This window comes from Maniola jurtina, chromosome 4 (genome assembly GCF_905333055.1).
Source record: "Maniola jurtina chromosome 4, ilManJurt1.1, whole genome shotgun sequence".
Taxonomy (NCBI): Eukaryota; Metazoa; Arthropoda; class Insecta; order Lepidoptera; family Nymphalidae; genus Maniola; species Maniola jurtina.
This window is the reverse complement of record NC_060032.1, coordinates 2312808-2337649: the sequence shown is the minus strand read 5'-3', so window position 1 is coordinate 2337649 and position 24842 is coordinate 2312808. Positions and strand designations below refer to the sequence as shown.

Genomic DNA, 24842 nt, shown 5'->3' with positions numbered 1-24842 from the left:
TGATGTTGGACGCTTGTTGGATGCATGTTGGATGATGGTTGGATGCGAAACCATCAGTTTCGGCTCTGACTTGTAGCCTTTTTGAGACCTGAGAATGAAACTGTCAATGCCACTTTGACAAAAGAAAACAAAACAAATCATATCGCGCGCCCGACTGTGATTGTGATCATTTAAGATTTTCTGCATTTTACGGATGTTTCATTTTAAAATCCTATTTCTTTAAGTATTTAAAGTTTGTATTACGTGTAATAGAGGTCTGCTAATTAAGTACAGTAAGACCAAGCTTTAAAATGAATGAAGACATAAATGTAACTTTTATCATACCTCCCGATTGCAGTAGCGAAAATGAATGTTCTGACGAAATGCAGCTGGCTTTTACCGTAAGTATCCTATCCTATCAACTTGTAGAAACTACAAGAAAAGTGTAGCTGTAGTTTAGAAAAGTAAAGCTGTAGAGTGTAGATTCTGCGGCCTGCTAGTCTAGAGTGAGCTTGGTAGTTGGGAGTAGTTTCTTCAGTGGAGGAGGGCAGTGCAGAAACATGACCAGTTTAAGAATGAATGAAGTGTAGGTCCTTGATCCTGTCCAAAGGATTCCTCCAGTTGATCTCTGAGTGTCAGCTTGAAAATGGATGATACATTTAAAGAATAACTTGAACTTAATATGATCATCACTATACCTACATATTATAAATTAGTCCTCCGCCGCCCGGAGTTCATGTTTGTTTGGGCCCTGGAACCACTGTACGGATTTTCATATGGTTTACAACCATAGAAAAAGGGATTCTCTAAGAAGTTTAAATGTTTTTTGAAAATAAGTAACCAGTATGATGACAATTGTAGATTGAGCATCTGTGAGGAACGCTGTGTAAATAGTTAAGGTTACATCAAAACAGTGTATATAGTAGTTCCTTTCAAGCTACCCATGTCGTACAAGTCTATAAATATAGTATATTAATGTATATATTTTTTATATGGTATAATACCAATGTCATTGTTTGAAGTCCATTTGTTACTAAACAGCCCGATTTTTTGCATGGGTGATTTTTTGAAAGACCTGGAGAGTAACAAACCACGTTTTATAGCAGAATATAAAAATTCCCACAGGATTTTTAAAAACTATAGGTTTTCATCCCGGGCATCATGTTGTATTCTATAAAGTTAGTTTCTTAGAGAACCAGGCCTAAAGCAGTTTTTACAATTTCAGGCGTGTGAACAGCATAGTGGAGGTGGGCTCAAAGCACAGTGGGTCCATCAGGCCAACTGGGATAAGTTTGATGGACTCACCAAAAAAGATGTGTTTGTTTTGGCTGAATTTGATGGTGACTTTTATGAGAAATTGAGAAGTACAAAATGCTTGTAAGTATTCCCGTACTAATCCTGTAAAGCTTGCACGCTGGAGACGGACACAGGATACTTTTTATTCCTGAGAATCTTAAGTTTATGGGCATATCCCATAGCATGGGATTTAAAAAGCCATTATTATAGTAAAACCTATAGGAAAGAAGATAATCATTGATTATTTTTGTATTTTCCAGGCTAGTTGGGCCCAGATGTCTCTCATGCTGTCTAATGGAAGGAACAGCTATTCCTGCTGGACCTGTGTTCACGGTTGCTATGAGGGGCCTAGTGATCACTGCAAGCGGCATGACTAAGCAGCAAAAGGTATCACCATTAATTTGTCTGTACACTTATTCAAAGCTTAATGAGACAGACACTGTATTTCCCGCCTTTATTCATCTATCTTACTCTATCATATTGCTATCTCTTTTTAATCCCGGTTCCAGGCACTAGAAAGAGCACACTGAATTTTTTTTTTTTTTTAAAGAATATTAGCCATGTTAAATGACTAATATTCCCCTTTCCTCTCCAACTAAGCGTCAGGCTTGTGCTAGGAGAAGGTACGACAATAGTGCAACGGGCGGGGTTTGAACCGTCGACCTTTCGGTTTTCAGTCCACTCCTTTACCGGTTGAGCTATTGAGGCTTAATTTTAGTGGTAATGTAGGTTTCTTGTAGGGACTTCCACACACCCCGGTTTTGTGCTGCCTGTATTCAGTGGCTCCCAGTGACTCGCTTGAGGTTATCTGCCCATCAATAGGGAGGGTGCCCACCCTAGCACCTTGGGACCCCAATGTTTATCGGTTTTCACAAGCTAGTAAATAACTTGTTTACTAGCTAGCGTGTGACGTCACACGTGTCATGTGACCAGCGCCATTGTAAAAAATGTTGTTTTGGCGAGGTCTGCAAAACTTCAACTTTATCATTAATTTTAATTCTTAATAAAGTAGATCTTCCCAAAAATATCAATGTAGTGTGCTTATTAATCCATACTTCCATACTAATATTATGAATGTGAAAGTGTATTTGTCTGTCTGTCTGCTACCGTTTCACGGCCCAACAGTTTAATCGATTCTGACAAACTTTTTATCCCGGAAAATCCATGAGTTCCCACGGGATTCCCAAAATCCGCTTAACCGATTTGTATTATATGATATTTGGTACCAAGGTAGCTTGCGTCCCTGTAATTGACATAGGCAACTTTTTATCCCAGAAAATCCCAACAGAAACAGTTCCCACAGGATCTTTAAAAACCTAAATCCACACAGACGAAGTCGCGAGCATCCTCTAGTTATGTAATAAAGGATAATTTGAAATGAAGTTTGAATTGAAGTGATATTTAATTGTTTAAAACACACGCACACACGAAACTTCGAAAAGTTAGAGCTGCGTGCCCAGGATGGAACCCCAGACTTGCCGAATAGAAAGCCAACTTCTTAATCACTGGGCTACCATTTCTAGATAATTTACTCATTTGAAATGTATCTGATTTCAGGAAGATATTAAAAAGAAGGTTCAATGGATGGGAGGTCAATACTTTACAGTGTTAGCTGAGGATAGCACACATTTAATTTCCAATACTGTGCTTTCTGATAAGTATATTGTAAGTACTAGTCATGTTTAATGGGCATGTCATCCTGAGATCTGTCTCGGTCTAAAATGTCAGCATCGAAGCTGTTCAAGAATACAACTACCTAGGCCAGGTAATACAAAATGGTAGAAACAATTTCAACAAGGAAGCTGACAGAAGAATACAGCTGGGCTGGGAAAATTGCGACAAGTCTTCAATTTGTCGATACCTCAAAGCCTACAGATGAAAGTCTTTAGTGAGTGTCCTACCGGTGATGACGTATGACACTGAAACGTGGACACTGACAGTTGGCGCTATCCACAAGTTCAAAGTCGCTCAGTATTTGATAGAGCGGGCTATGTTTGATGAAATATTTGAACTTTACTGAAAAATTACGTGTTTTGCTGAGATAATTTTAGGGCTTAACAGCCTTAACTAGGTGTCTTACTTAAGCCACCTTTTTTTTTCTCTTCTGGCTTTACAAAGATTAGCCAATGTCAACTTTGTAGTTATTTACAAGTTAGGGAAATTATACAAGTATGGACTTCGTCTGTGCCGGTGTTCGCCGACACACGCGCGGCGCCTCTTTAGAGCGCTTCCCAGTCAGTTTCACCACCAAAAAACACCAGTGAAACACAAGAACCGGCCATTTTTTAATTTAAAAAAAACACTGCAAAATGGCACCGCACGCGCGCCAGCAAACGCCACCACAGACTCATCCACCATTATTTACAGTACCTGCATTAATTTCTGTTACATTTGTAGAAAGCAGTGGAAAGGAACATACCAGTGATGGGCGAGACCTGGGTAGACGCGGTGTGGGAGGCCTCCCTGCATCTCAACATCAACGGGGCATCCTCCGACTTCAATGAATACAGATTACCTACGTTTGCTAATTTACAGGTATACAGTATTCGTTTTTAAACTGTTTTCTGGGCATAAATCCTGACTATAATATTATAAATGCGAAAATGTGTCTGTCTGTCAGCTTCTCACGGCCCATCCATGAAACCGATTTTAACAAAAGGTACAAAGATGGCTTGCATGTTGGGAATGGACATAGGCTACTCAGACTCGACTGTCTCGGAAAATCGAAGAGTTTCCACAATGTTATTAAAAAATTTAATTCCATGTGGACAAAGTCTCGGGGATCATCCATTTGGTATAAAGGTAGTTTGCATCCCTTATACGGAAATAGGATACTTTTTAGATAGAGTTCCCTTTGGATTTTTAAATCATAAATAAATAATACTTTATTGATGACGGTGGAGCAGAGTTTGATGGACGATTGGTGGAGTGACACAGTACGAAAAAATTATAAGCAACAAACAGCAAGTTTATTAAACAAGGTAAAATAAGGTTGTTGATTATAGAATATAGATCTCATAGTGTGTGAAACGTCATCTTTCCAAATATCACTGAATTTTGAAAAATATCTTTCAAATGCTTGCAAAGCTACAGTTCTTGCAATTCACGAAGGCGAGTGGCTTACGCTTGTGCTTAAGTCATATTGGTATAAGTAAGGTACTCTAAATGTGTGCGTTTGTGAATGCTGATTGGTCCGACATGCACGCACACTTACGCAATGCCCATGAATACGACGTAACCACAAGTAAAGTTCACTCGCCTTCGTGAATTGCAAGAACTGTACATTATATGTACAATGGCATATAACTGTATATTATCTCAAATATTATTGTCAGGTCACAACCACAGGGCTATCGAAAAAGGAAAAGCTTAAGGTGATGAAGCTTATAAACGAAAATGGCGGAACATTCACCGGGGCGTTCCAAAGTGAAGGCACAGATGTTGTGGTGTTGACAAAGTGAGTTTCATAATGACTATAATTATATATTATATGAAGTTGATATATTAAAAAATTGACATCTTGCATTTAAATTTTGTTCTATGCTTATATAAAAAGCAAATTACTTAAAATTATAGGTACTATTTTGTTTCAAAGGATTTTAACGGGCATTAGGCATAGAGACTCTCCTAACACGCCATAAGATTATGAGTAACAGAGTTATACTATAGGGACAAACTGTAACCTGAAAAGGCTGATATTATTCTTGTTACTTGTGGCATGGCCAGGCAATCTCATATTATGTATTTTTGCCCATAGAGATGGAGTGGGCAGTGAAAAATACAAAGCGGGATTGGAATACGGCAAAGCATGCGTTTTACCTTCTTGGGTAATAGATTCAGCCGCCATGGGCGTGTGTTTACCGTTCATCAGGTACAGAGTCGCTGGCGCTTCCACATCGTCGCCGCTCGCCGAGCATCGTCTGCCGGATATGAGTGAGTTAATTCTTTTATATTTCATAGATGAGTGAGCAAACAGTCAACGAAAAGTGAATGAAGAGTGAGTAAAAAGTGAATGAAAAGTGAGCCAAAAATGAACAGAGAGTGAACGCAAAGTGAATGTTGAGTGAACACAGATACAGATACAATGATGAATGAGTGGTGCATGAAAGATGAAATATACAAAGTGGTTCTCGAATACGCCAAAGCGTGCGTTTTGTCTTCTTGGGATATGGATTCAGCCACCAGAGATGAGTTTACCTTAATCAAATGAACGAAAAGTAAACTTCACAAGTTTCACAAGTTGAGTATAGATAAAGTGACTACTGATACAATAATGAATAAGTGGTAAATAAATGATGAAAAATATAAAGCGGCATTAGAATACGGCAAATCATGTTTTGCCTTCTTGGTTAGTGAATTCGGTCTCTATATTCACGGCCTCACAATATAGGTGATTTAATTCAAGTGAATGAAGGATGAAATAAAAGTGAAAGTTAAGTGAATACAGCTACAATGTTGTGTGAGTGGTGCATAGAGTGAGCGTTATGAGCTCCATGATATCTACTTATAACATTATATTTTATTCGTAGGTCTCAACTTTTCGCGCATAACGAATGTCCGGCCTCCGAGCAATTTCGTGGACGAAAGTAGATCCATCAATATGTCAGCGGTATCTGGAAGAATGAAGGTTTGTATTTCCTTTTTCATCACACTAATATTATAAAGGCGAAAGTTTGTATGTGTGTGTGTGTGTATGTTTGTTACTCCTTCACGCAAAAACTACTGGACGGATTTGGCTGAAATTTGGAATGGAGATAGATAATATCCTGGATTAGCACATTGGCTACTTTTTATCCCGGAAAATCAAAGAGTTCCCACGGGATTTCAAAAACCTAAATCCACGCGGGCGAAGTCGCGGGCATCTGCTAGTTTAATTATAGCCACATAAGAAAGATCAGAGTCACTCTGCGGGCGATGGAGAGAGCTGTGCTTGGAGTTTCTCTACTATCATTCTCTAGGTATTTAACTATATCCCATGCAAAAATCACGATGATCCGTTGCTCCGTTGCGATTTGATTGAAGGACAAACCAAACACACTTTCGCATTTATAATATGGGTAGTGATAGCAGCTGTTATAATTTAAGCCCACCCAGGCCAGGGCAGGTCAATTAGTTTGAAATAAAGGAACATTGATTAAGATTTCATCATAATCAACCCGCCGGCTTACTAACTAAGCATGGCTGTAATCTCAGAATACAAGTGTAAATTAAAAATTTATAACACCCCCGAAAAGTGAAGGTTACAGTAACTAGAAAAGAGCTGATAACTTTCAAACGGCTGAACCTATTTTCTTGGATTATAGCTAAGAACACTCTAGATCAAGCCACCTTTCAAACAAAAAAAACTAAATTAAAATCGGGGAGCTACGATGCCACAGACAGATACACAGATACACACGTCAAACTTATAACATCCCTCTTTTTGGGTTGGGGGTATATAAAGGGATAAGGCTATAGTCCGCCACGCTGGCCCAGTGTGAATTCGCAGACTTCACATATCTTTGACAGAACAATGTTTCACGATGTTTTCCTTCGCCGTTAAAGCAAGTGATGTTTAATTGCTTAAATGCACATAACTCCCCGATACGTTAAAAGTGCGTGCCCGGGATCGAACCCCCGACGTCTTGATTCGGATTTAGAACGTTATAACCACTAAGCTATCACCACTCTGCATCCTATCGATTAAGTGTTAAATTTCTCTTTCAGCTATCTCAGGAAGGCAAGAAGTCGCACGAGACATCGGTCGACAAGGAGATGTTGTCGGAATTCGAAAAGTTCGACATGAGTTGCATCAAGGAGGCTGGACCTATTTTTGATGGATTTTGTGTAATACCCATAGTTTTATTATTATTATTTTCATTTATGATGATACCCAAGACTTCGTGGGTCCATGAAGTTTTAGTTTTCCCTGTGGAAAATCTTAAGCTTTCTGGGACATAGCAGACCGACACACTTTCGCATTTATAATAAATATTAGTCTGGATTGTTTTTATTTGTTGATTTGATTTGATTTCTTGTAAATTAAAAAAATACCTAGTTTATGTAAGGGCATTTAAAGAAGTTCGTTGCCAGTATGGAACTGTTCAAAAAATACCCGATCGGCGTTTTTCTTTTAATAATGAAGCAATTTCCGAGCAAGTGGGAGACAATGCTGTCTCCATAACATAAAATTCCAATAAAAAAGGATTTTCAGCATCCGAGTGTAACCGGGGTGGGTAAACTCGTTGTAAAACAAGCACAATTTGTTCTAGATCTGGATAACAGGTCTGGAAGGTATATGTCGCGAGCGCGCTGCGGCTTGTGTCTCCCGCTGCGGCGGCGTGCGGTACGACTGTCCACACGAGCGCGTCACGCACGCACTAGCGGGTACTACTGCGGCTGCGAGTGCGGCGCTCGCTGCGCTGCCCGCTGTACCCGTACTGAGCCCGCTCTGGTTACTGCGCAGCGTGCGAGCGGGACGGGCGCTAGACGAGACGGAGGTGAGTGTTGTGTGAGCAGGTACGAATGTCCATACGAGCGCGTCACGCACACCCTAGCGGGTACTACTGCGGCTGCGAGTGCGGCGCTCGCTGCGCTGCCCGCTGTACCCGTACTGAGTCCGCTCTGGTTACTGCGCAGCGTGCGAGCGGGACGGGCGCTAGACGAGACAGAGGTGAGTGTTGTGTGAGCAGGTACGAATGTCCATACGAGCGCGTCACGCACGCACTAGCGGGTACTACTGCGGCTGCGAGTGCGGCGCTCGCTGCGCTGCCCGCTGTACCCGTACTGAGTCCACTCTGGTTACTGCGCAGCGTGCGAGCGGGACGGGCGCTAGACGAGACAGAGGTGAGTGTTGTGTGAGCAGGTACGAATGTCCATACGAGCGCGTCACGCACACCCTAGCGGGTACTACTGCGGCTGCGAGTGCGGCGCTCGCTGCGCTGCCCGCTGTACCCGTACTGAGTCCGCTCTGGTTACTGCGCAGCGTGCGAGCGGGACGGGCGCTAGACGAGACAGAGGTGAGTGTTGTGTGAGCAGGTACGAATGTCCATACGAGCGCGTCACGCACACCCTAGCGGGTACTACTGCGGCTGCGAGTGCGGCGCTCGCTGCGCTGCCCGCTGTACCCGTACTGAGTCCGCTCTGGTTACTGCGCAGCGTGCGAGCGGGACGGGCGCTAGACGAGACAGAGGTGAGTGTTGTGTGAGCAGGTACGAATGTCCATACGAGCGCGTCACGCACACCCTAGCGGGTACTACTGCGGCTGCGAGTCCGGCGCTCGCTGCGCTGCCCGCTGTACCCGTACTGAGCCCGCTCTGGTTACTGCGCAGCGTGCGAGCGGGACGGGCGCTAGACGAGACAGAGGTGAGTGTTGTGTGAGCAGGTACGAATGTCCATACGAGCGCGTCACGCACACCCTAGCGGGTACTACTGCGGCTGCGAGTGCGGCGCTCGCTGCGCTGCCCGCTGTACCCGTACTGAGTCCGCTCTGGTTACTGCGCAGCGTGCGAGCGGGACGGGCGCTAGACGAGACAGAGGTGAGTGTTGTGTGAGCAGGTACGAATGTCCATACGAGCGCGTCACGCACACCCTAGCGGGTACTACTGCGGCTGCGAGTGCGGCGCTCGCTGCGCTGCCCGCTGTACCCGTACTGAGCCCGCTCTGGTTACTGCGCAGCGTGCGAGCGGGACGGGCGCTAGACGAGACAGAGGTGAGTGTTGTGTGAGCAGGTACGAATGTCCATACGAGCGCGTCACGCACACCCTAGCGGGTACTACTGCGGCTGCGAGTGCGGCGCTCGCTGCGCTGCCCGCTGTACCCGTACTGAGCCCGCTCTGGTTACTGCGCAGCGTGCGAGCGGGACGGGCGCTAGACGAGACAGAGGTGAGTGTTGTGTGAGCAGGTACGAATGTCCATACGAGCGCGTCACGCACACCCTAGCGGGTACTACTGCGGCTGCGAGTGCGGCGCTCGCTGCGCTGCCCGCTGTACCCGTACTGAGTCCGCTCTGGTTACTGCGCAGCGTGCGAGCGGGACGGGCGCTAGACGAGACAGAGGTGAGTGTTGTGTGAGCAGGTACGAATGTCCATACGAGCGCGTCACGCACACCCTAGCGGGTACTACTGCGGCTGCGAGTGCGGCGCTCGCTGCGCTGCCCGCTGTACCCGTACTGAGTCCGCTCTGGTTACTGCGCAGCGTGCGAGCGGGACGGGCGCTAGACGAGACAGAGGTGAGTGTTGTGTGAGCAGGTACGAATGTCCATACGAGCGCGTCACGCACACCCTAGCGGGTACTACTGCGGCTGCGAGTCCGGCGCTCGCTGCGCTGCCCGCTGTACCCGTACTGAGCCCGCTCTGGTTACTGCGCAGCGTGCGAGCGGGACGGGCGCTAGACGAGACAGAGGTGAGTGTTGTGTGAGCAGGTACGAATGTCCATACGAGCGCGTCACGCACACCCTAGCGGGTACTACTGCGGCTGCGAGTCCGGCGCTCGCTGCGCTGCCCGCTGTACCCGTACTGAGCCCGCTCTGGTTACTGCGCAGCGTGCGAGCGGGACGGGCGCTAGACGAGACAGAGGTGAGTGTTGTGTGAGCAGGTACGAATGTCCATACGAGCGCGTCACGCACACCCTAGCGGGTACTACTGCGGCTGCGAGTGCGGCGCTCGCTGCGCTGCCCGCTGTACCCGTACTGAGTCCGCTCTGGTTACTGCGCAGCGTGCGAGCGGGACGGGCGCTAGACGAGACAGAGGTGAGTGTTGTGTGAGCAGGTACGAATGTCCATACGAGCGCGTCACGCACCCCCTAGCGGGTACTACTGCGGCTGCGAGTCCGGCGCTCGCTGCGCTGCCCGCTGTACCCGTACTGAGCCCGCTCTGGTTACTGCGCAGCGTGCGAGCGGGACGGGCGCTAGACGAGACAGAGGTGAGTGTTGTGTGAGCAGGTACGAATGTCCATACGAGCGCGTCACGCACACCCTAGCGGGTACTACTGCGGCTGCGAGTCCGGCGCTCGCTGCGCTGCCCGCTGTACCCGTACTGAGCCCGCTCTGGTTACTGCGCAGCGTGCGAGCGGGACGGGCGCTAGACGAGACAGAGGTGAGTGTTGTGTGAGCAGGTACGAATGTCCATACGAGCGCGTCACGCACACCCTAGCGGGTACTACTGCGGCTGCGAGTCCGGCGCTCGCTGCGCTGCCCGCTGTACCCGTACTGAGCCCGCTCTGGTTACTGCGCAGCGTGCGAGCGGGACGGGCGCTAGACGAGACAGAGGTGAGTGTTGTGTGAACTGGTACGACTCTCCACACGAGCGCGTCACGCACGCACTAGCGGGTCGTGAACTGTGCCACTGATCTAAGAAAACGGCCAAGTGTGAGTCAGACTCGCGACGAAGGTTCCCTACTCTGGTATTTTTTCCGACATTTGGCACAATAAATCAAAAACTATTACGCATAAAAATAAATAAAAATCTGTTTTACAATGTACAGGTAAAGCCCTTTCATATGATACCCCACTTGGTATAGTTATCTTACTTTGAAAATTGAAAATACTAATTAGTTGTTTATGAACACATTTTTTTTGTGATTTTATCACAAATTCACGGTTTTCGGATTTTTTCCTTTACTTGTGCTATCAGATCTACTTACCTGCCATATTTCATGATTCTAGGTCAACGGGAAGTACCCTAAGGTTTTCTTGACAGACACGACAGACGGACAGACAGACAGACAACAAAGTGATATAGTTCAGTTTTCGTTTTGACGCACGGAATTCTAAAAATTAGAAGCCTGATACACTAAATTGTTTACAGTACCTAATCGAGAACAAAGTCACAACTCCTGTGAAGTCGAGCGCTCGCAAGCCCAGAGTCGAACCCGCGTCCCCTATGAGCAAGCGAAACCTGCAACTACTGAGGCGCAAGCCGCTGGACTTGCCGCCTCCCACGCCGGAAGTTGCGGAGCCGCACGAACAGCACGATGACATTGTCAACCATTATTTAAGTCGTAAGTAATTTAAAAATCGGTCAAGTGCGAGTCGGATTCGCAAACGAAGGGTTCTGTGCCAACACTAGTTTTTTTTTTTGTGATGTAACCAACAAATTCGCGGTTTTGGGATTTTTCCCTTTTCTGGTGTTAGCAGACAATGCTACCTCCTTTCATGATTCTGATGAATTTCAATTTTCAATTTCAGGATGAAGAGTTTCTCTTCGTGTCCGAGTTCGACTCGCATTTCGACATTTAAAAAACCGACGTATTTGAATACGAAACTTCTAAATGAAGTTTTTCCGTTGATAATGATAAATGACTGATTAAAACACAAGACAAATTATTTTTATTTGGAAAACTTTATTGCACACACAAACATATTTAAACATTAGCAGAAACTATACTATATGGTGCAAAGGCGGCCTTATTGCTATAGCAATATTTTACAGGCAACCTTTGTACGGATTTAGTGACCAGAGCTCAGTATGGTGCACAAACTAAAATTAATAAGCATAAAATTAATACATACTACAAATAAAATGATGATGTTTTTATTTCTCCTAGAAATAGTTGTGGAACCTCAGGAAAAGACCCCGGAACCTCCTGAGCCAGCACCAGAACAACCTAACATCACCGAAGACATCACCGAGCAACCCACCGAAGAAGTGGAGCAGATATTTAGAGGTAAATGCTAAATAATTGCAACTGTTATTGATGTGAATACTTTAGAAACGCCCAACATATTATGTATCTACAGTTCGATAAGGATCTTTTGGCGCGTGGCCAAAATCGAAACTAACGCCGCCATTTTGTGAAGTGTCACTCTGTCCCCTTGTATGTGGTATTACTATTTAAAAACTCTGAATTTTACTGTTTCTTTTTAATATTAGAGTCATTACATAACTTCACGATATATCCTGATAATAAACACAGCATAAATGTGTCTGCATCTTATTGCTACTAGGTAGGTATAGTATTTAAGCAAATAACAGGTCCATCGCCTATTATGTTTCCATGTAGGGAAAATGTGTTTTTTATTATATCTTTGGTATTTTTTAGGTATAAAGATTGAAGTGAACGGTCTCGACGAGGAAGCGATCTGTGAAATTGGAGCAGAAGTGGCGGCCGCTGGCGGCCTCCTAGTGGCTTCCGGAGCGGGTGGAGACTATGTGCTGGTGCCATTAGATTGGGATGCCACGTCGTCGCCTGTAGAGAACATTACCGTGTTTTGGATTGTGAGTTAATTTCAATTACTTTAACAATAAAAAAAAAAACAAAGAAATTACCACTTTTGTAAACGAAAACACTGTATAAATAGCTGAGATATTTTCGCGCAATAATAAGATTTCTGCGCAAGTACATCGGCGTAGCTTATAAAAGTAGATATACTTTAGGTTTTTTTTTTTTAAAGAATATTAGCCATGTTAAATGACTAATATTCCCCTTTCCTCTCCAACTAAGCGTCAGGCTTGTGCTAGGAGTAGGTACGACAATAGTGCACCGGGCGGGGTTTGAACCGTCGACCTTTCGGTTTTCAGTCCACTCCTTTACCGGTTGAGCTATTGAAACTCTAATTATTTATATTCTACCTATTTCAATCACTGGTTTTGACAGTCTTGTTCATTTTCTCACAGAAAGACTGTCTCTCGCAACAAGAGTTGCTACCGATCCAGTACTACCATCGTCCCGTGAAGTTGCCGCAATGGGACGGGCCTGGACCTTTGGAAGGCGTCGTGGCCAGTCTCAGCACGTACTGCGGTTTTGAAAGGGCTTTTCTAGACGAGCTGGCTAAGTTATTAGGGGCTGTGTAAGTATAACTTAGTTATCTACAAGAATTACTACCAATCCAGTACTACGAGGGGTGGCTGAAAAGTTCTGAGCCTAGGGCATTAAAAGTCTAGATAAAAATCTAAATAAAATTTATTTTTCAATATAGTCCCCATGGACTTCAATGCACTTTTGACATCTTTTATAGAGGGCTTGTATCCCTGAAAAAAAATAAGCCGCGTCTTTAGCTTGAAAATGTTCATTTACGGCCGCCTTCATCTCTTCATCATCTCCAAATCTTCGTCCCCGAAGGTCCTTTTTCAAATTTTTAAATAGAAAATAGTCGCTAGGGGCCAGATCTGGACTATAGGGAGGGTGGTTCACTTCATCGAATCCAGTTTCTCGCAAGGCTTGCCTCGCAATGCGCGCTGTGTGAACCGGCGCATTGTCTTGCAGAAACAAAATTCCTTTGCTGATTTTGCCTCTTCTTTTTTCAACAATGGCTTCGCGAACTTTTTTCAAAAGCCCTGCATAATACTCTGCATTCATCGTAGTTTTTTTTTGGAGGTAATCTATGAGTAAAACTCCTTCGCAATCCCAAAAAATGGTGGCCATGAGTTTGGAAGCCGATTTTTCCACCTTGAACTTCTTCGGCGGCTTTTCCCCCTTCTCTATCCATTGCATTGACTCTTGTTTCGACTCCGGGTCGTATTGTCGGATCCACGTTTCATCAACGGTGACAATACGAGTGCAAATTTCCTCCAAATTGTCCTTGCACAGGTCTATAAATTCTTCGGAAGTTTCAACTCGTCGCTGCTTGTCCAGTGGCGTGAGCATTTTAGGCACCCAACGCGCACTGACTTTATTCATATGCAAATGATTATGCATAATGTCTCCAACTCGTTCCTTACTGATGCTCAGCTCTTCTGCTATCTGCCACAATTTTACTCGCCGATCGTCCAGTACAATTTTTTTTACTTTTTCGATGTTTTCATCAGTGACTGCGGTGTTCGGCCGGCCCGAGCGGGGGTCGTCTTCCAGAGTCTCTCGGCCTTGTTGGAATAGGCGTGTCCATCGTTTAACCGTGGCTGACGACGGTCCAGATTCTCCGTATACACTAGACATTTCTTCAAAAATTTCTTTTGCTGTTTTCCCCTTTTTTACGAGGAATTTTATGACGGCGCGATGTTCCAATTTCGTTAACTGCAGCGATGACTCAGACATGTTGATGTTCACGGTTCAATTACTCAAAGCTTAATGAAGCTAATGACATGAAACTTTTCTTATATAGTGGGTAGATGTCGCTCAACTAGTGACCCGCCGGATGAGTAATTAGCACGAATGCAAGTGCCTTAGGCTCAGAACTTTTCAGCCACCCCTCGTACCATCAACGAATTACCAAGTCAAGTCAATCAAGTTAGCCGCTTTACAAGGGCTTTTCTGGACGAGATAGCTAAGTTATTAGGAATACAAGAGTTACTACCATTCCAGTACTACCATCAACGAATTACCAAGTCAAGTCAATCAAGTCAGTGTCTTTACAAGGGCTTTTCTGGACGAGATAGCTAAGATATTAGGAATACAGAGTTACTACCATTCCAGTACTACCATCAACGAATTACCAAGTCAAGTCAATCAAGTCAGTGTCTTTACAAGGGCTTTTCTGGACGAGATAGCTAAGTTATTAGGAATACAAGAGTTACTACCATTCAAGTACTACCATCAACGAATTACCAAGTCAAGTCAATCAAGTTAGCCGCTTTACAAGGGCTTTTCTGGACGAGATAGCTAAGTTATTAGGAATACAAGAGTTGCTACCATTCCAGTACTACCATCAACGAATTACCAAGTCAAGTCAATCAAGTCAGTGTCTTTACAAGGGCTTTTCTGGACGAGATAGCTAAGTTATTAGGAATACAAGAGTTACTACCATTCCAGTACTACCATCAACGAATTACCAAGTCAAGTCAATCAAGTCAGTGTCTTTACAAGGGCTTTTCTGGACGAGATAGCTAAGATATTGGGAGCTGCGTAGGCTGTATTTATTACTTATCTTATTTATTATTATTAGAACGGACATAATATAGCCCAATTACACAAATTAAATTACTAATTATATATAATTAATGTATGTAATGTATAGACCTTTTTGGGAAGAGTCGGTAAGAACTTCGGCAGTTGCTCTTTTCAAAATGTAAAATATTACGACGTTGTGCACTTTGGGACGACCGCTACATATGCTTCAGATTTTTTAGAGGATTTCGATTTTTTTTTCTAGAACTCAACTTCGTTTCTGTCGACGCAACACCGCTAATGCTTTGGCATCCACTCATCTCATATGCCCGACACCAATTGGGGATAAGTACCAAGGCGCGGTCAAATGGAAACTGCCGGCTGTGAACGCTGATTGGTTGTTGGAGTGCGCTAGAACTGGAACCAGGGTCAGCGAGAGTGATTACCTTGTGGGGGACACTAGAGGTGAGACATAGTATACACTTCATATGCCCCATACCAACTGGGGACAAGTACAGCCAGCAACAAAGCTAGGTTTGCACCCGCCAGTACAAGCGACGATGGACGGGTGCAAACTTAGCTTTGTTGCTAACTGTACCAAGGCGCGGTACTTGAGTATGGTGAATGGTTTCAAACAATTTCGCTTTGTAGGGCTCTATACCCGAAGGGTGACAACAGCATTCTATTCCGTCCATCTGTCCGTTGGTCTGTGTGTCAGCGGGCTATATTTCGTAAACTGTAATAGTTGTTACTTAAAGAGTGGAAATTTTCACAGAATCTGTATTTCTATTACCGCTATAACAACAAATAATAAAAATTTAAAAATGGCTGCTATGATAAGTGTAAAGTGTTATTTATTGTGCGATGGTAAGGAAAATTTCGTGTGTGAATCTGATTCGTTCTTGACCGAATTTTTAAATGTAACTCTTCTTACAAATACATCTATAATTTATGTATATTCTAGCACCAGTTCTCCCCATACCTCAAGAAATTCCAAAAGAACAACCAGCGGAACAAACTCACAAACAGATAGAAATAGAACAAGAAGATGCAACAAAAGACGCAGTAGACAAAGAAAACGCCATGCTCCCACCAAAGGTTGCGAACGTACCGAGGCGGGGCTCTGTGCCCAGTAGAGAACAGACTCCTAAGGGGAAAATTACCAATGGTGAGATTTACTGAGATGAGCTCCATACAAAGTCATATAAACTTAGCGTTATTATTATACTACCTAAACACAAACCAATGCCAATAACCATTTGCCTTATTTTGTAGTTTTAGTGATTTAGAATTTTTCAAACCCGCAATGTATAGCGTGCAAAATTCGAGTCATTGTCCCACCTACGACGCGGCATTGACTCCGAGTGACCTACTTACGCAACGTTCGTTGACCTCTAGCGTCAGTCAGATGTTTTATTTGCAACATTGTGAACTTTAAAAAAATACAGATTTTTTTCAGGTTTTTTTGTGGTATCTTATCAATAATCATCAGTATCATCACCTGTCTTTGTTGTTGCTAGCGTTCTGGCTACACCCTATTACCCTGTATTTGCCGCGCTGTGTCGCTCAAGTGCGCTTTGTTCGATGCAAACTCATAGAAACTATACTCTCTAGTTCAAGTGCGTTGACACCTTTAAGGCGCTGTGGTTAGCTAGTTTCCTTCTCTCTCTCTTATCTCCTGTTGTACATCCTAACATCTTCAACGATTGTGAAATAATCCTCACATTTCACAAATGTGGCTCGGTCAAGTCCAAAACAATAAAATTAGGTTCATTTTAGACATTTTTATCGTAATATGCCTAGGTTTGATAGAGAAAAATACTGTATGTTTTCAACATGTTTCTCTATGAAATACTAAAGATATTATTATAATCGTAGACGCTGACATGTCGCCAGCCTCCCGATACATAGCGATGGCTCGACAGGGGCTGTTCGGTGGCGAATCGCAGGAGACCCCCAAACGGTTGCTAGAACTGAAAGATGATGCAAGACAAGGTAAATTGTTTCATAATATTTATTAAATCCTATGGAGCTATTTAAATTTGAAGAAAATTCTGTTTTTTTAATACATATCAAAAATTACGCAACTGGCAGCGATTTTAATGGTTATTGTGGCTTTGTGGTCTCTTTATTTTTTTTTTTTTTTATTCCCGTAAAATAATGGCGTAATCCCATATAAATGACAGAGCCAAAAATCTCACTGGGTGTTAAGTGGGCGTTAACCATTTTGAGTCACCAACCCTATACTATAAAGCCCTTTACTAACTTCTTTCCGTGTATAGAGTATTGTAGCGACCCATTACAGTTGACCTAATTTGTAAGGTGATGCAGCATTCCAAACTCCGCCTTTGGACGACGCGTTGTCAACTCCCAACCTCATGCTATTAAGTCCAACCAGCCGGAGAAGATTGCAAGCCATAAAACGAGGAGAAATACCTTCGGACTCCTTACGGACGCCCGTGGATCCATGTAAGTTTCTACTACGATACTAGGAACGACAGAAAAGTTTAATTTAATGCTAAACATATAAGGAAGCGTTTAGACGGGCACAAGCGGTTGTTTTTTGAAAATTATCTGGCCTCAAGTGGTAGTTTTAAAACAAAAATTATTCAACCACAAGGACCAAGGTATTAGTTTTTAAATATTTCTTTTTTATAAATAGATACCTAACAATAATTTGTTTTTGCTTGATCTCGAAGTAATGCTACGTAGATAGAAACTCGCTAATGTAGATGTGTTATAGCTTTTTAGGGTTCCGTTCGTCTAATAGAAAAAGGAACCTTTAAAGGATCACTTTGTTGTCTGTCTGTCTGTCCGTCTGTCATGTCTGTCAAGAAAACCTATAGGGTACTTTCCATTGACCTTATTAAATCTAGTGTTTTACATAAATACGGTGGTACGGAACCCTTCGTATGCGCGTCCGACTCGCACTTGACCGGTTTTCATAAAGATCCCAAAGCATAGATTTTATATGCTTCTAATTTGCTGCCCGCAGTCGAGAAAAAGACTGACACGCCGGACAGTGCATTCGGGGCGATACTGCGGCCTGACACGGGGCGCCTGACGCCGGAGTCGCGGAAGTGTCTGTGGAAAGTGGTGCAAGACCTGCCCTCCAAGCCGCAGACGCCTACAGAAGTTACACACCACGCCACTGTAAGTTTTTCTTGAGACGACGCTTTACGAAGGAGAAGCTGCTGGTTATTTCTTTATGAAGTTCGGTGTTTAATATTTCTTGCCGGGTGCTTTATATGACAAGTGTAAATTAAAAATTTATAACACCCCTGACAAGTGAAAGTTACAGTTATAACTAGAAAAGAACTGGTAACTTTCAAACGGCTGAACCGGTTTTCTTGGATGATAGCTAAGAACACTCTCGATCAAGCCACCTTTCAAACAAAAAAAACTAAATTAAAATCGGTTCATTAGTTTAGGAGCTACGATGCCACAGACAGATACACAGATACACACGTCAAACTTATAACACCCCTCTTTTTGGGTCGGGGGTTAAAGAAGGTGGTGGGGAGCGGGTGGATGAGGAAGGCGGAGGACCGTGTTTGGTGGCGCGCTCTTGTAAAGGCCTATGTCCAGCAGTCGACGCATATTAGTTTTATATTATATGTATTCATCTGCGTTTCATTCTATCCCAATAAACACATTCATTTTTTGACTACATGGATCCCATAGATTGTGTATCAAATCAGACCAGAGACAATTTAGAAATCATAAATTCCCAAAAAAGATTTGATCGGATGTTTTTCTGTATAGCCTCTCTCCGAGATCCGGAATCGGTTTTTGGCTCAATTCAGCTCGGACACGCGGACTCCGCCCTCGGACCATGCCGCGGTCCCTAGGAAACTACATCTAGGAGTAAGTTTGTCCATTTTATAATAAATACCACCATAACACGATAATTTTGTTATAATATCAAAGTCAAAGTCAAATCATTTATTCAAAACTAAATGATGCCCGCAACTTCGTCCGAGTGTATTATTTTTAAATCCCGTGGAAACTCCTTGATCTTTCGGGATAAAAAGTTACCTATATCAATTTCAAATCGGTTTCTGTTGTCTATAGAAAGGTGGGTCCGGAAATGGGGATAATCTGCTGTTCTAGAAATTCCAAATTCACATTTCTATCTTCATTCTTCCAGATAATTTGAATACCTATTGAAATATTGTACACACATTTTGAGACTCACTTGCCATGTGCTCTATCTGTCAACTGTCATGTCAAAATTACCATTTTAGGGTGAACCGTACTTTTCACATGACAATTGACACAGAGCACTATTGGCAAGTTTGAATTGAATTGAATTGAAAAATTTGATTTTTTTTTGTCTTTTAGGAAGATGCTGAAACTCCGCCATCTAAAATGGCCAAATTTAATGAAGAACAGGTATGTTTTCATTTTATACTTACCTTCATTCAATAGACCTTTTGCCGATTCACATTAAAAATTGACAAAGCCGTGATAGACTAGAGTTAAAGAGGTTCGCCTACTATTTGGGAGGTCGGGAGTTCGATTCCAGGCTCCTCTCATATAAGAAACTAGAGGATGCCCGCGGCTTCGCCCGCGTGGATATTGTTTTTTTAAATCCCGCAGGAACACTTTGATTTTCCGGGATAAAAAGTAGCTTATGTCCTTCCCCGGGATGTATCCCAAGTTCGTACCAAATTTAATTAAAATCGGTTCAGTGGTTGGGCCGAGAAAACGTAGCAGACAGACAGACAGACACACTTTCGCATTTATAATATTAGTATGGATAATTTATTTTTGACATAGGCACCATCCCAATTGTTTATAGTGTGCCGGCGGTGTAAACACATCGAGGGATAATGACAGCACAAAAAGCGCTTCAAGCACCAGCAGCTCCTTGCCAGCGGCGGTAGACGCTCAGCTGCAGCTGCTCAGCGCGGCGCTCACCGGCCGGCCCAGTCTGCCGCGGAAACGGACGCGGGTCTCCGTCGCTGCGAACCCAGGTACTCACGCAGCGACGTCGTCTCCGTTTGACGTAGGTCAAGACGGGGGTACGGGCCTCATGGCTTGGCCTCCTTGCCCCGGTTGAAGCGCGGGGAAGAACGCTTTCTCGGTAACATGACAACTAGATCACAACATGGGGTTATTCAAGGCGCGGACCAAAAAATTCCTGAAAGGCCGGCCACGCATCGGTTCATGGATAATCACTTAACACCAGGTAGCCCGCCTGCTCGTTTGCTCGCTATTTTTTTATTTAAAAAACCATATTTTGACAAGTTAATTTACGTATTATATTGCCTCATTATTGCCATCATGAGTGTTGCCATTATAAAAAGTGCCAGTAAATAATTACATTTTTGATCCCTATCTAGAAACATAGGAAAATACTTTGAAAACTATTAATAAAATTTTCGCTGTTTTCTATTTAAGGACCTGAAATAGAAACAGGGCCTGAATCTCAACCAAACACGGTGGGTTGGGATGACACCACACCGGTGAGGCAAGTCAAGAGATTCATGCTGTCTTCAAATGTCGAAGTAAGCATTTTTCTATCCAATCTGTGCACTTTTTATTTATTTTTTTATTTATTTATTTAGTAATAGACTTAATTTAAAGAGAAACATTTTTCACCATTTTTTATAGACCAAAGCACTAGATAAAAAACAGACTGGTGTTTGGAATTTTGCAGCCCAAATAGACCGTAGTCTGTGCTAGGGCTGACAAAAAGAAAAAAAGATTAATTTATTTTATGATTTTACGATTAAAAAAGCCGATTTATTTTATGATTTTACGAGTTAAGCCTATATTTCCATTTTTTACAAACAAAAGAATAAAAAAATATTTTTTTTTTTTTTTTTTGTGCAACAGTGTTTATATAATAATATTTCAAAAAATATATAAAGATAGGATAGGATAAAGTTTAAATTATAGCATTGAGTTTCAACAGATCTTGTCATAAAGGCATTTAAAACTTTCAAAACCGGATTCTAGCAAAAATTTCTTTATATAGATTTTTAGTTTGCTCTGTAAGGAATTACGCTGGGCATATAAAAGCAGTTTGGATATCTCCAAAGGAAGATTATTAAACAGTTTTGGCGCCGCAGCTGTAAAATGTCTACTCGTAAATCCAGATGTTCGTCGAGGAACTGAACATCTTTGTTGCCTTTGCCTGAGGTGACTGGGAGTTTGCTCAAACGTAAAGTCGTCTATATATTTTGCCATATACATTGTTAGTTGCCATATGTATATTTTTCTTGGTGTTAGTACTTTACTCAGCTTAAATAGTTCTTCTGTAGGAAATCGTCGATTTTTTCTTAAAATAATTTTGAGATTGAGTTTTTGAGCCTTATTGAGTTTGTCTAATAAAGTTGATCCACATGAACCCCATGCTATGATGCCATACAATATTAACGACTGAGTTAAAGAGCAATACACTGTTAAGAGTAGTTTGACACTCATAATATTTCTTAGATCATTGTATATATAGCTCAAACTTCGGACTTTTTTAGTCAGCATGTCTAAGTGCGCGTCCCATCTTAGATGTTGATCAACAATAATACCGAGATAAGTTGTGCTATTGGTACATGATAATGTTTTGCAGTTTACACAGTCAGACTTATTCAAGCAAGAGTGCACCTTAATTTTCGGAGTCTCGGTCGGAAGACCGGCACTTGTCGGAGAGAAACACATGCATACAGTTTTTTCATTGATCATCTCCCTATTTTGCATATACTAACATTTTCTATTATTGTAAAAGTCTCAATATACTTAACAAGTGGCTAATAAACCCTTGACAATAAAATTACGGATTCTTTAGACATATTTTTTTACATCGATTTAAATTAATTTATATAGAAATTATAGTTTTTCTCTCTAATCAATGAAGATCGACAAAACTGGAACGCAGGATGGATTCTCTGGGACAAAAGTAGCCTGTATCCGTCTCCCGAATGCAAATATGTAGTTGTTCTCTGTTTCAAATAGATGTTGCCTACCTGACTTCTTCTGGGTGTTTAAGTTTTAAAAATGACGTGGGAACACTTTAATTTTCTGGGGCAAAAAGAAGCCTTTGGAATGCAGCGATTGCATTCATGGATTGACTGCAAAAAGCTATTAGACAGGCACATAGGTACATTATCGCATTTACAAAATTAATTTGGATTTAGCTAATAGATGGGCGAAGGTTGACCCTACGTGGAGCTTTAAAGCAATAGGCTTTTGGTTAAAATATTGACATACTGTTTGGGTTTTGTAGAACCATGAAGAAATAGCGGAAATGATTCGTTTCCTTGGCGGGGAGGTTTCCGAGGGGGGTGAGTTGGACCTGGAGGCCACACACTTGCTGTGTTCGGCGCCGGGGCGCAGTGAGAAGATGCTGGGTTCCGTGGCGGCGGGGAAGTGGGTGCTGCACCCTGCTTATGTGGCTAGGAGTCGAGCTGTTGGGAAGTTTCTGCCGGTAAGTAATTTGTGGAAGATCTACAAACATATAGAAATGAAGAAAGAAAGGAAAACTATTATTTCTGAAAGATGTGCCACACATTACTAGTTATACCTACGGGTTAGGTTATCCCGGTGCCTCTAATACTTGAGCATTAAAGTCATAAGACCTCAAACAGAAGAGAAATATGAGGTCAAGTGCTAGTCAGACTCGCACACGAAAGATTTCAACCACAAATTTGCGGTTTTCGTATTTTTCCCATAATGTGTGCTATAAGACATTGCTACCTGCCATGAGTGACCTAGGTCAAATTTATGAGTGATTTAGGTCAAATTCTATACATTTTGATTCCCTTCTTTTTCTTGACCTTTAATACCATGTCCGCGCTCGGTTTCGACTTTGCTGCCATAGTATGAATAATCAATCCCAAAAGCTTTGTTATGGCTTAGGTTTGAACACAAATTTTATGAGTGACATTTTTGCCCATGGTCCTATTTAGATTTATTTTCTTAAGGCAAAGGCTTGGATATGAATAATGCCAGATAATATATTGTTTTGAGACAATTACTTTGGATTTTTACTTGATCTCTGTTTTGTTTTAATATAGCTGCTTTGTTCTACAATGTTAATATTATTATTGTTATCTTATAGGAAGAAGAATATGAATGGGGCAACCCCCTCGCAACTTGCTTACCCACACTGTCTGGGGCAGAAAAGACCCTCGGCAGAGCGGCGTATCGCTGGCGATCTAGTCGCGCGATGGGTCGCCCGGGACCCTTCGCTGGGATGACCGTACTATTGCACATGCCGGCTGCCAGAAAACGGTTACTGGCGAAGTTGCTGGAAGTTGGAGAAGGAACTTCTGTAGATGATGAGTGAGTACCGCATATGTTATGGTTAGCGATCTAGTCGCGAGATTGGTCGCCCGGGACCCTTCGCTGGGATGACCGTACTACTGCACATGCCGGCTGCCAGAAAACGGTTACTGGCGAAGTTGCTGGAAGTTTTCTTGGCAGATCGACAGACTGACAGATAAAGTGATACTATAAGGGTTCCTTTTTTCCTTTTGAGGTACAAAACCCTAAATATGAAAAAAAAAGTTAGCCTTCTTCCACTTTAGATACTTTCCACGAATTCAGAGCTCAGTAAAAGGCAAATTTGTATTTAAACAAAAACCTCTTTTCTTAAACCTCAAGTCTTTATGTTCAACCTGTTTAACATCATTTTTTCTCTTCCAGGCCACCATACACAAACGACAGTGTCCAAGTATGCTTCGCTGACATAAAACGCTGCCCGCTTTCCGACCGCGACGCTGCGTGGCTTGTATCGAAGCGTATACCCGTCTGTCTGCCAGTGCTTCTCAGTTCTTACCTCACAGAAGATGTGCCTCCGAACCCGGTCGAACACTGTCTACCCGATTATAGACCTAAATGAACTGTTAATAGTGTTCATTTTACCTTTTACTGAAATAAAGTATGCGATAGAATTTTGTTTTAAATAAATTACTATAGAAATAGCTTAGTATCGAAGCGTAATATCGTTTGTCCAATGCTTCTCAGTTCCTACCTCGCAGAGGACGTGTCTTCGAACCCGGTCGAACACTGTATACCCGATTATAGACCTAAATTGAACTGTTAATATGGTTTATTTTACCTTTTACTGTAGTAAAGTACGCGAAATAATAGTTTTTTTTAATAGAATTGTGGTTTAGTATCGAAGCGTAGGTATACTAGTTTGTCCGCCAGTGCTTCTCAATTTTTACGTACTTTTACGTTGTCAACTTATAGAGGATGTGCCTCTGAACCAAATCATCCACAGTCGTTTGCTCGATATTTTTATTAAAAAAAAGTCTACTCGATTATAAACCTAAAATAGGATAGGTTATTTAAAAAAAAAAATCTGTAGTAAAGTACGCGAAAGTTTTGTTTTAAAACTGCTGTTGAATTGTGTTATCGAAGCATAAACCAGTTTGTCTGCCGGTGCTTCTCAGTTTTTAACTTACAGAGAATACGCCTCTGAACCCGATCAAACACAGTCTATCCACTATAGACCTAAATGACTATATGAATAGAGTTTATTTTAGCGTATACTGTAATACGCAGGTGAAAAAGTTTTGTTTTCAAATTGCTATTGAATTGTAGCTTAGTATCGAAGAGTAGTTTGTCCGCCAGTGCTTCACAGTTCCTAAATGTTTTATCATTTATCTGAAGGCAATTTTTTTTTAAACTGCTATCGAATTGTGGACATTATGTATACGTGCCGCCAAATCAGTTTCATCACTGATGACTGATTATAAACCTTATTGATCTATTCATAGAGTTTATTTTAACTTGTACTCTAATAAAAAGTATTAAACAAATACGTTTATATTATTTTTGACTATACTCCAATCAGGAAACCATGATTTCCGCTT

At 42.4% G+C, this 24842-nt stretch overlaps 1 protein-coding gene across 1 annotated transcript; it reads left to right on the top strand.

Moving 5' to 3' along the window:
• The first annotated feature begins 146 nt into the window (after nt 1-146).
• On the top strand, nt 147-24781 carry LOC123864853 (DNA topoisomerase 2-binding protein 1). The gene is made up of 28 exons (XM_045905550.1): nt 147-380; nt 1205-1356; nt 1536-1662; nt 2833-2940; nt 3673-3810; nt 4611-4732; nt 5033-5208; nt 5805-5902; nt 6982-7101; nt 7527-7754; nt 11061-11253; nt 11800-11919; nt 12295-12470; nt 12870-13042; nt 15281-15480; nt 15980-16183; nt 16894-17010; nt 17338-17484; nt 18011-18168; nt 18781-18882; nt 19360-19410; nt 19820-19994; nt 20422-20528; nt 22247-22447; nt 23081-23304; nt 23668-23960; nt 24154-24173; nt 24409-24781. The coding sequence occupies exons 1-26, from the start codon at nt 291-293 to the stop codon at nt 23861-23863; spliced, it is 3903 nt and encodes a 1300-aa protein (XP_045761506.1). The 5' UTR covers nt 147-290; the 3' UTR covers nt 23864-23960; nt 24154-24173; nt 24409-24781.
• Nucleotides 24782-24842: the final 61 nt, after the last annotated feature.

Bases quoted from the DNA above. Each gene is read 5' to 3' on its own strand.
- LOC123864853 (XM_045905550.1), top strand. From the start codon at position 291: ATGAATGAAGACATAAATGTAACTTTTATCATACCTCCCGATTGCAGT. The intron at 7,102-7,526 runs GTAATACCCATA...AATTTGTTCTAG, and splicing joins CTATTTTTGATGGATTTTGT to ATCTGGATAACAGGTCTGGA. The intron at 11,920-12,294 runs GTAAATGCTAAA...GGTATTTTTTAG, and splicing joins AGTGGAGCAGATATTTAGAG to GTATAAAGATTGAAGTGAAC.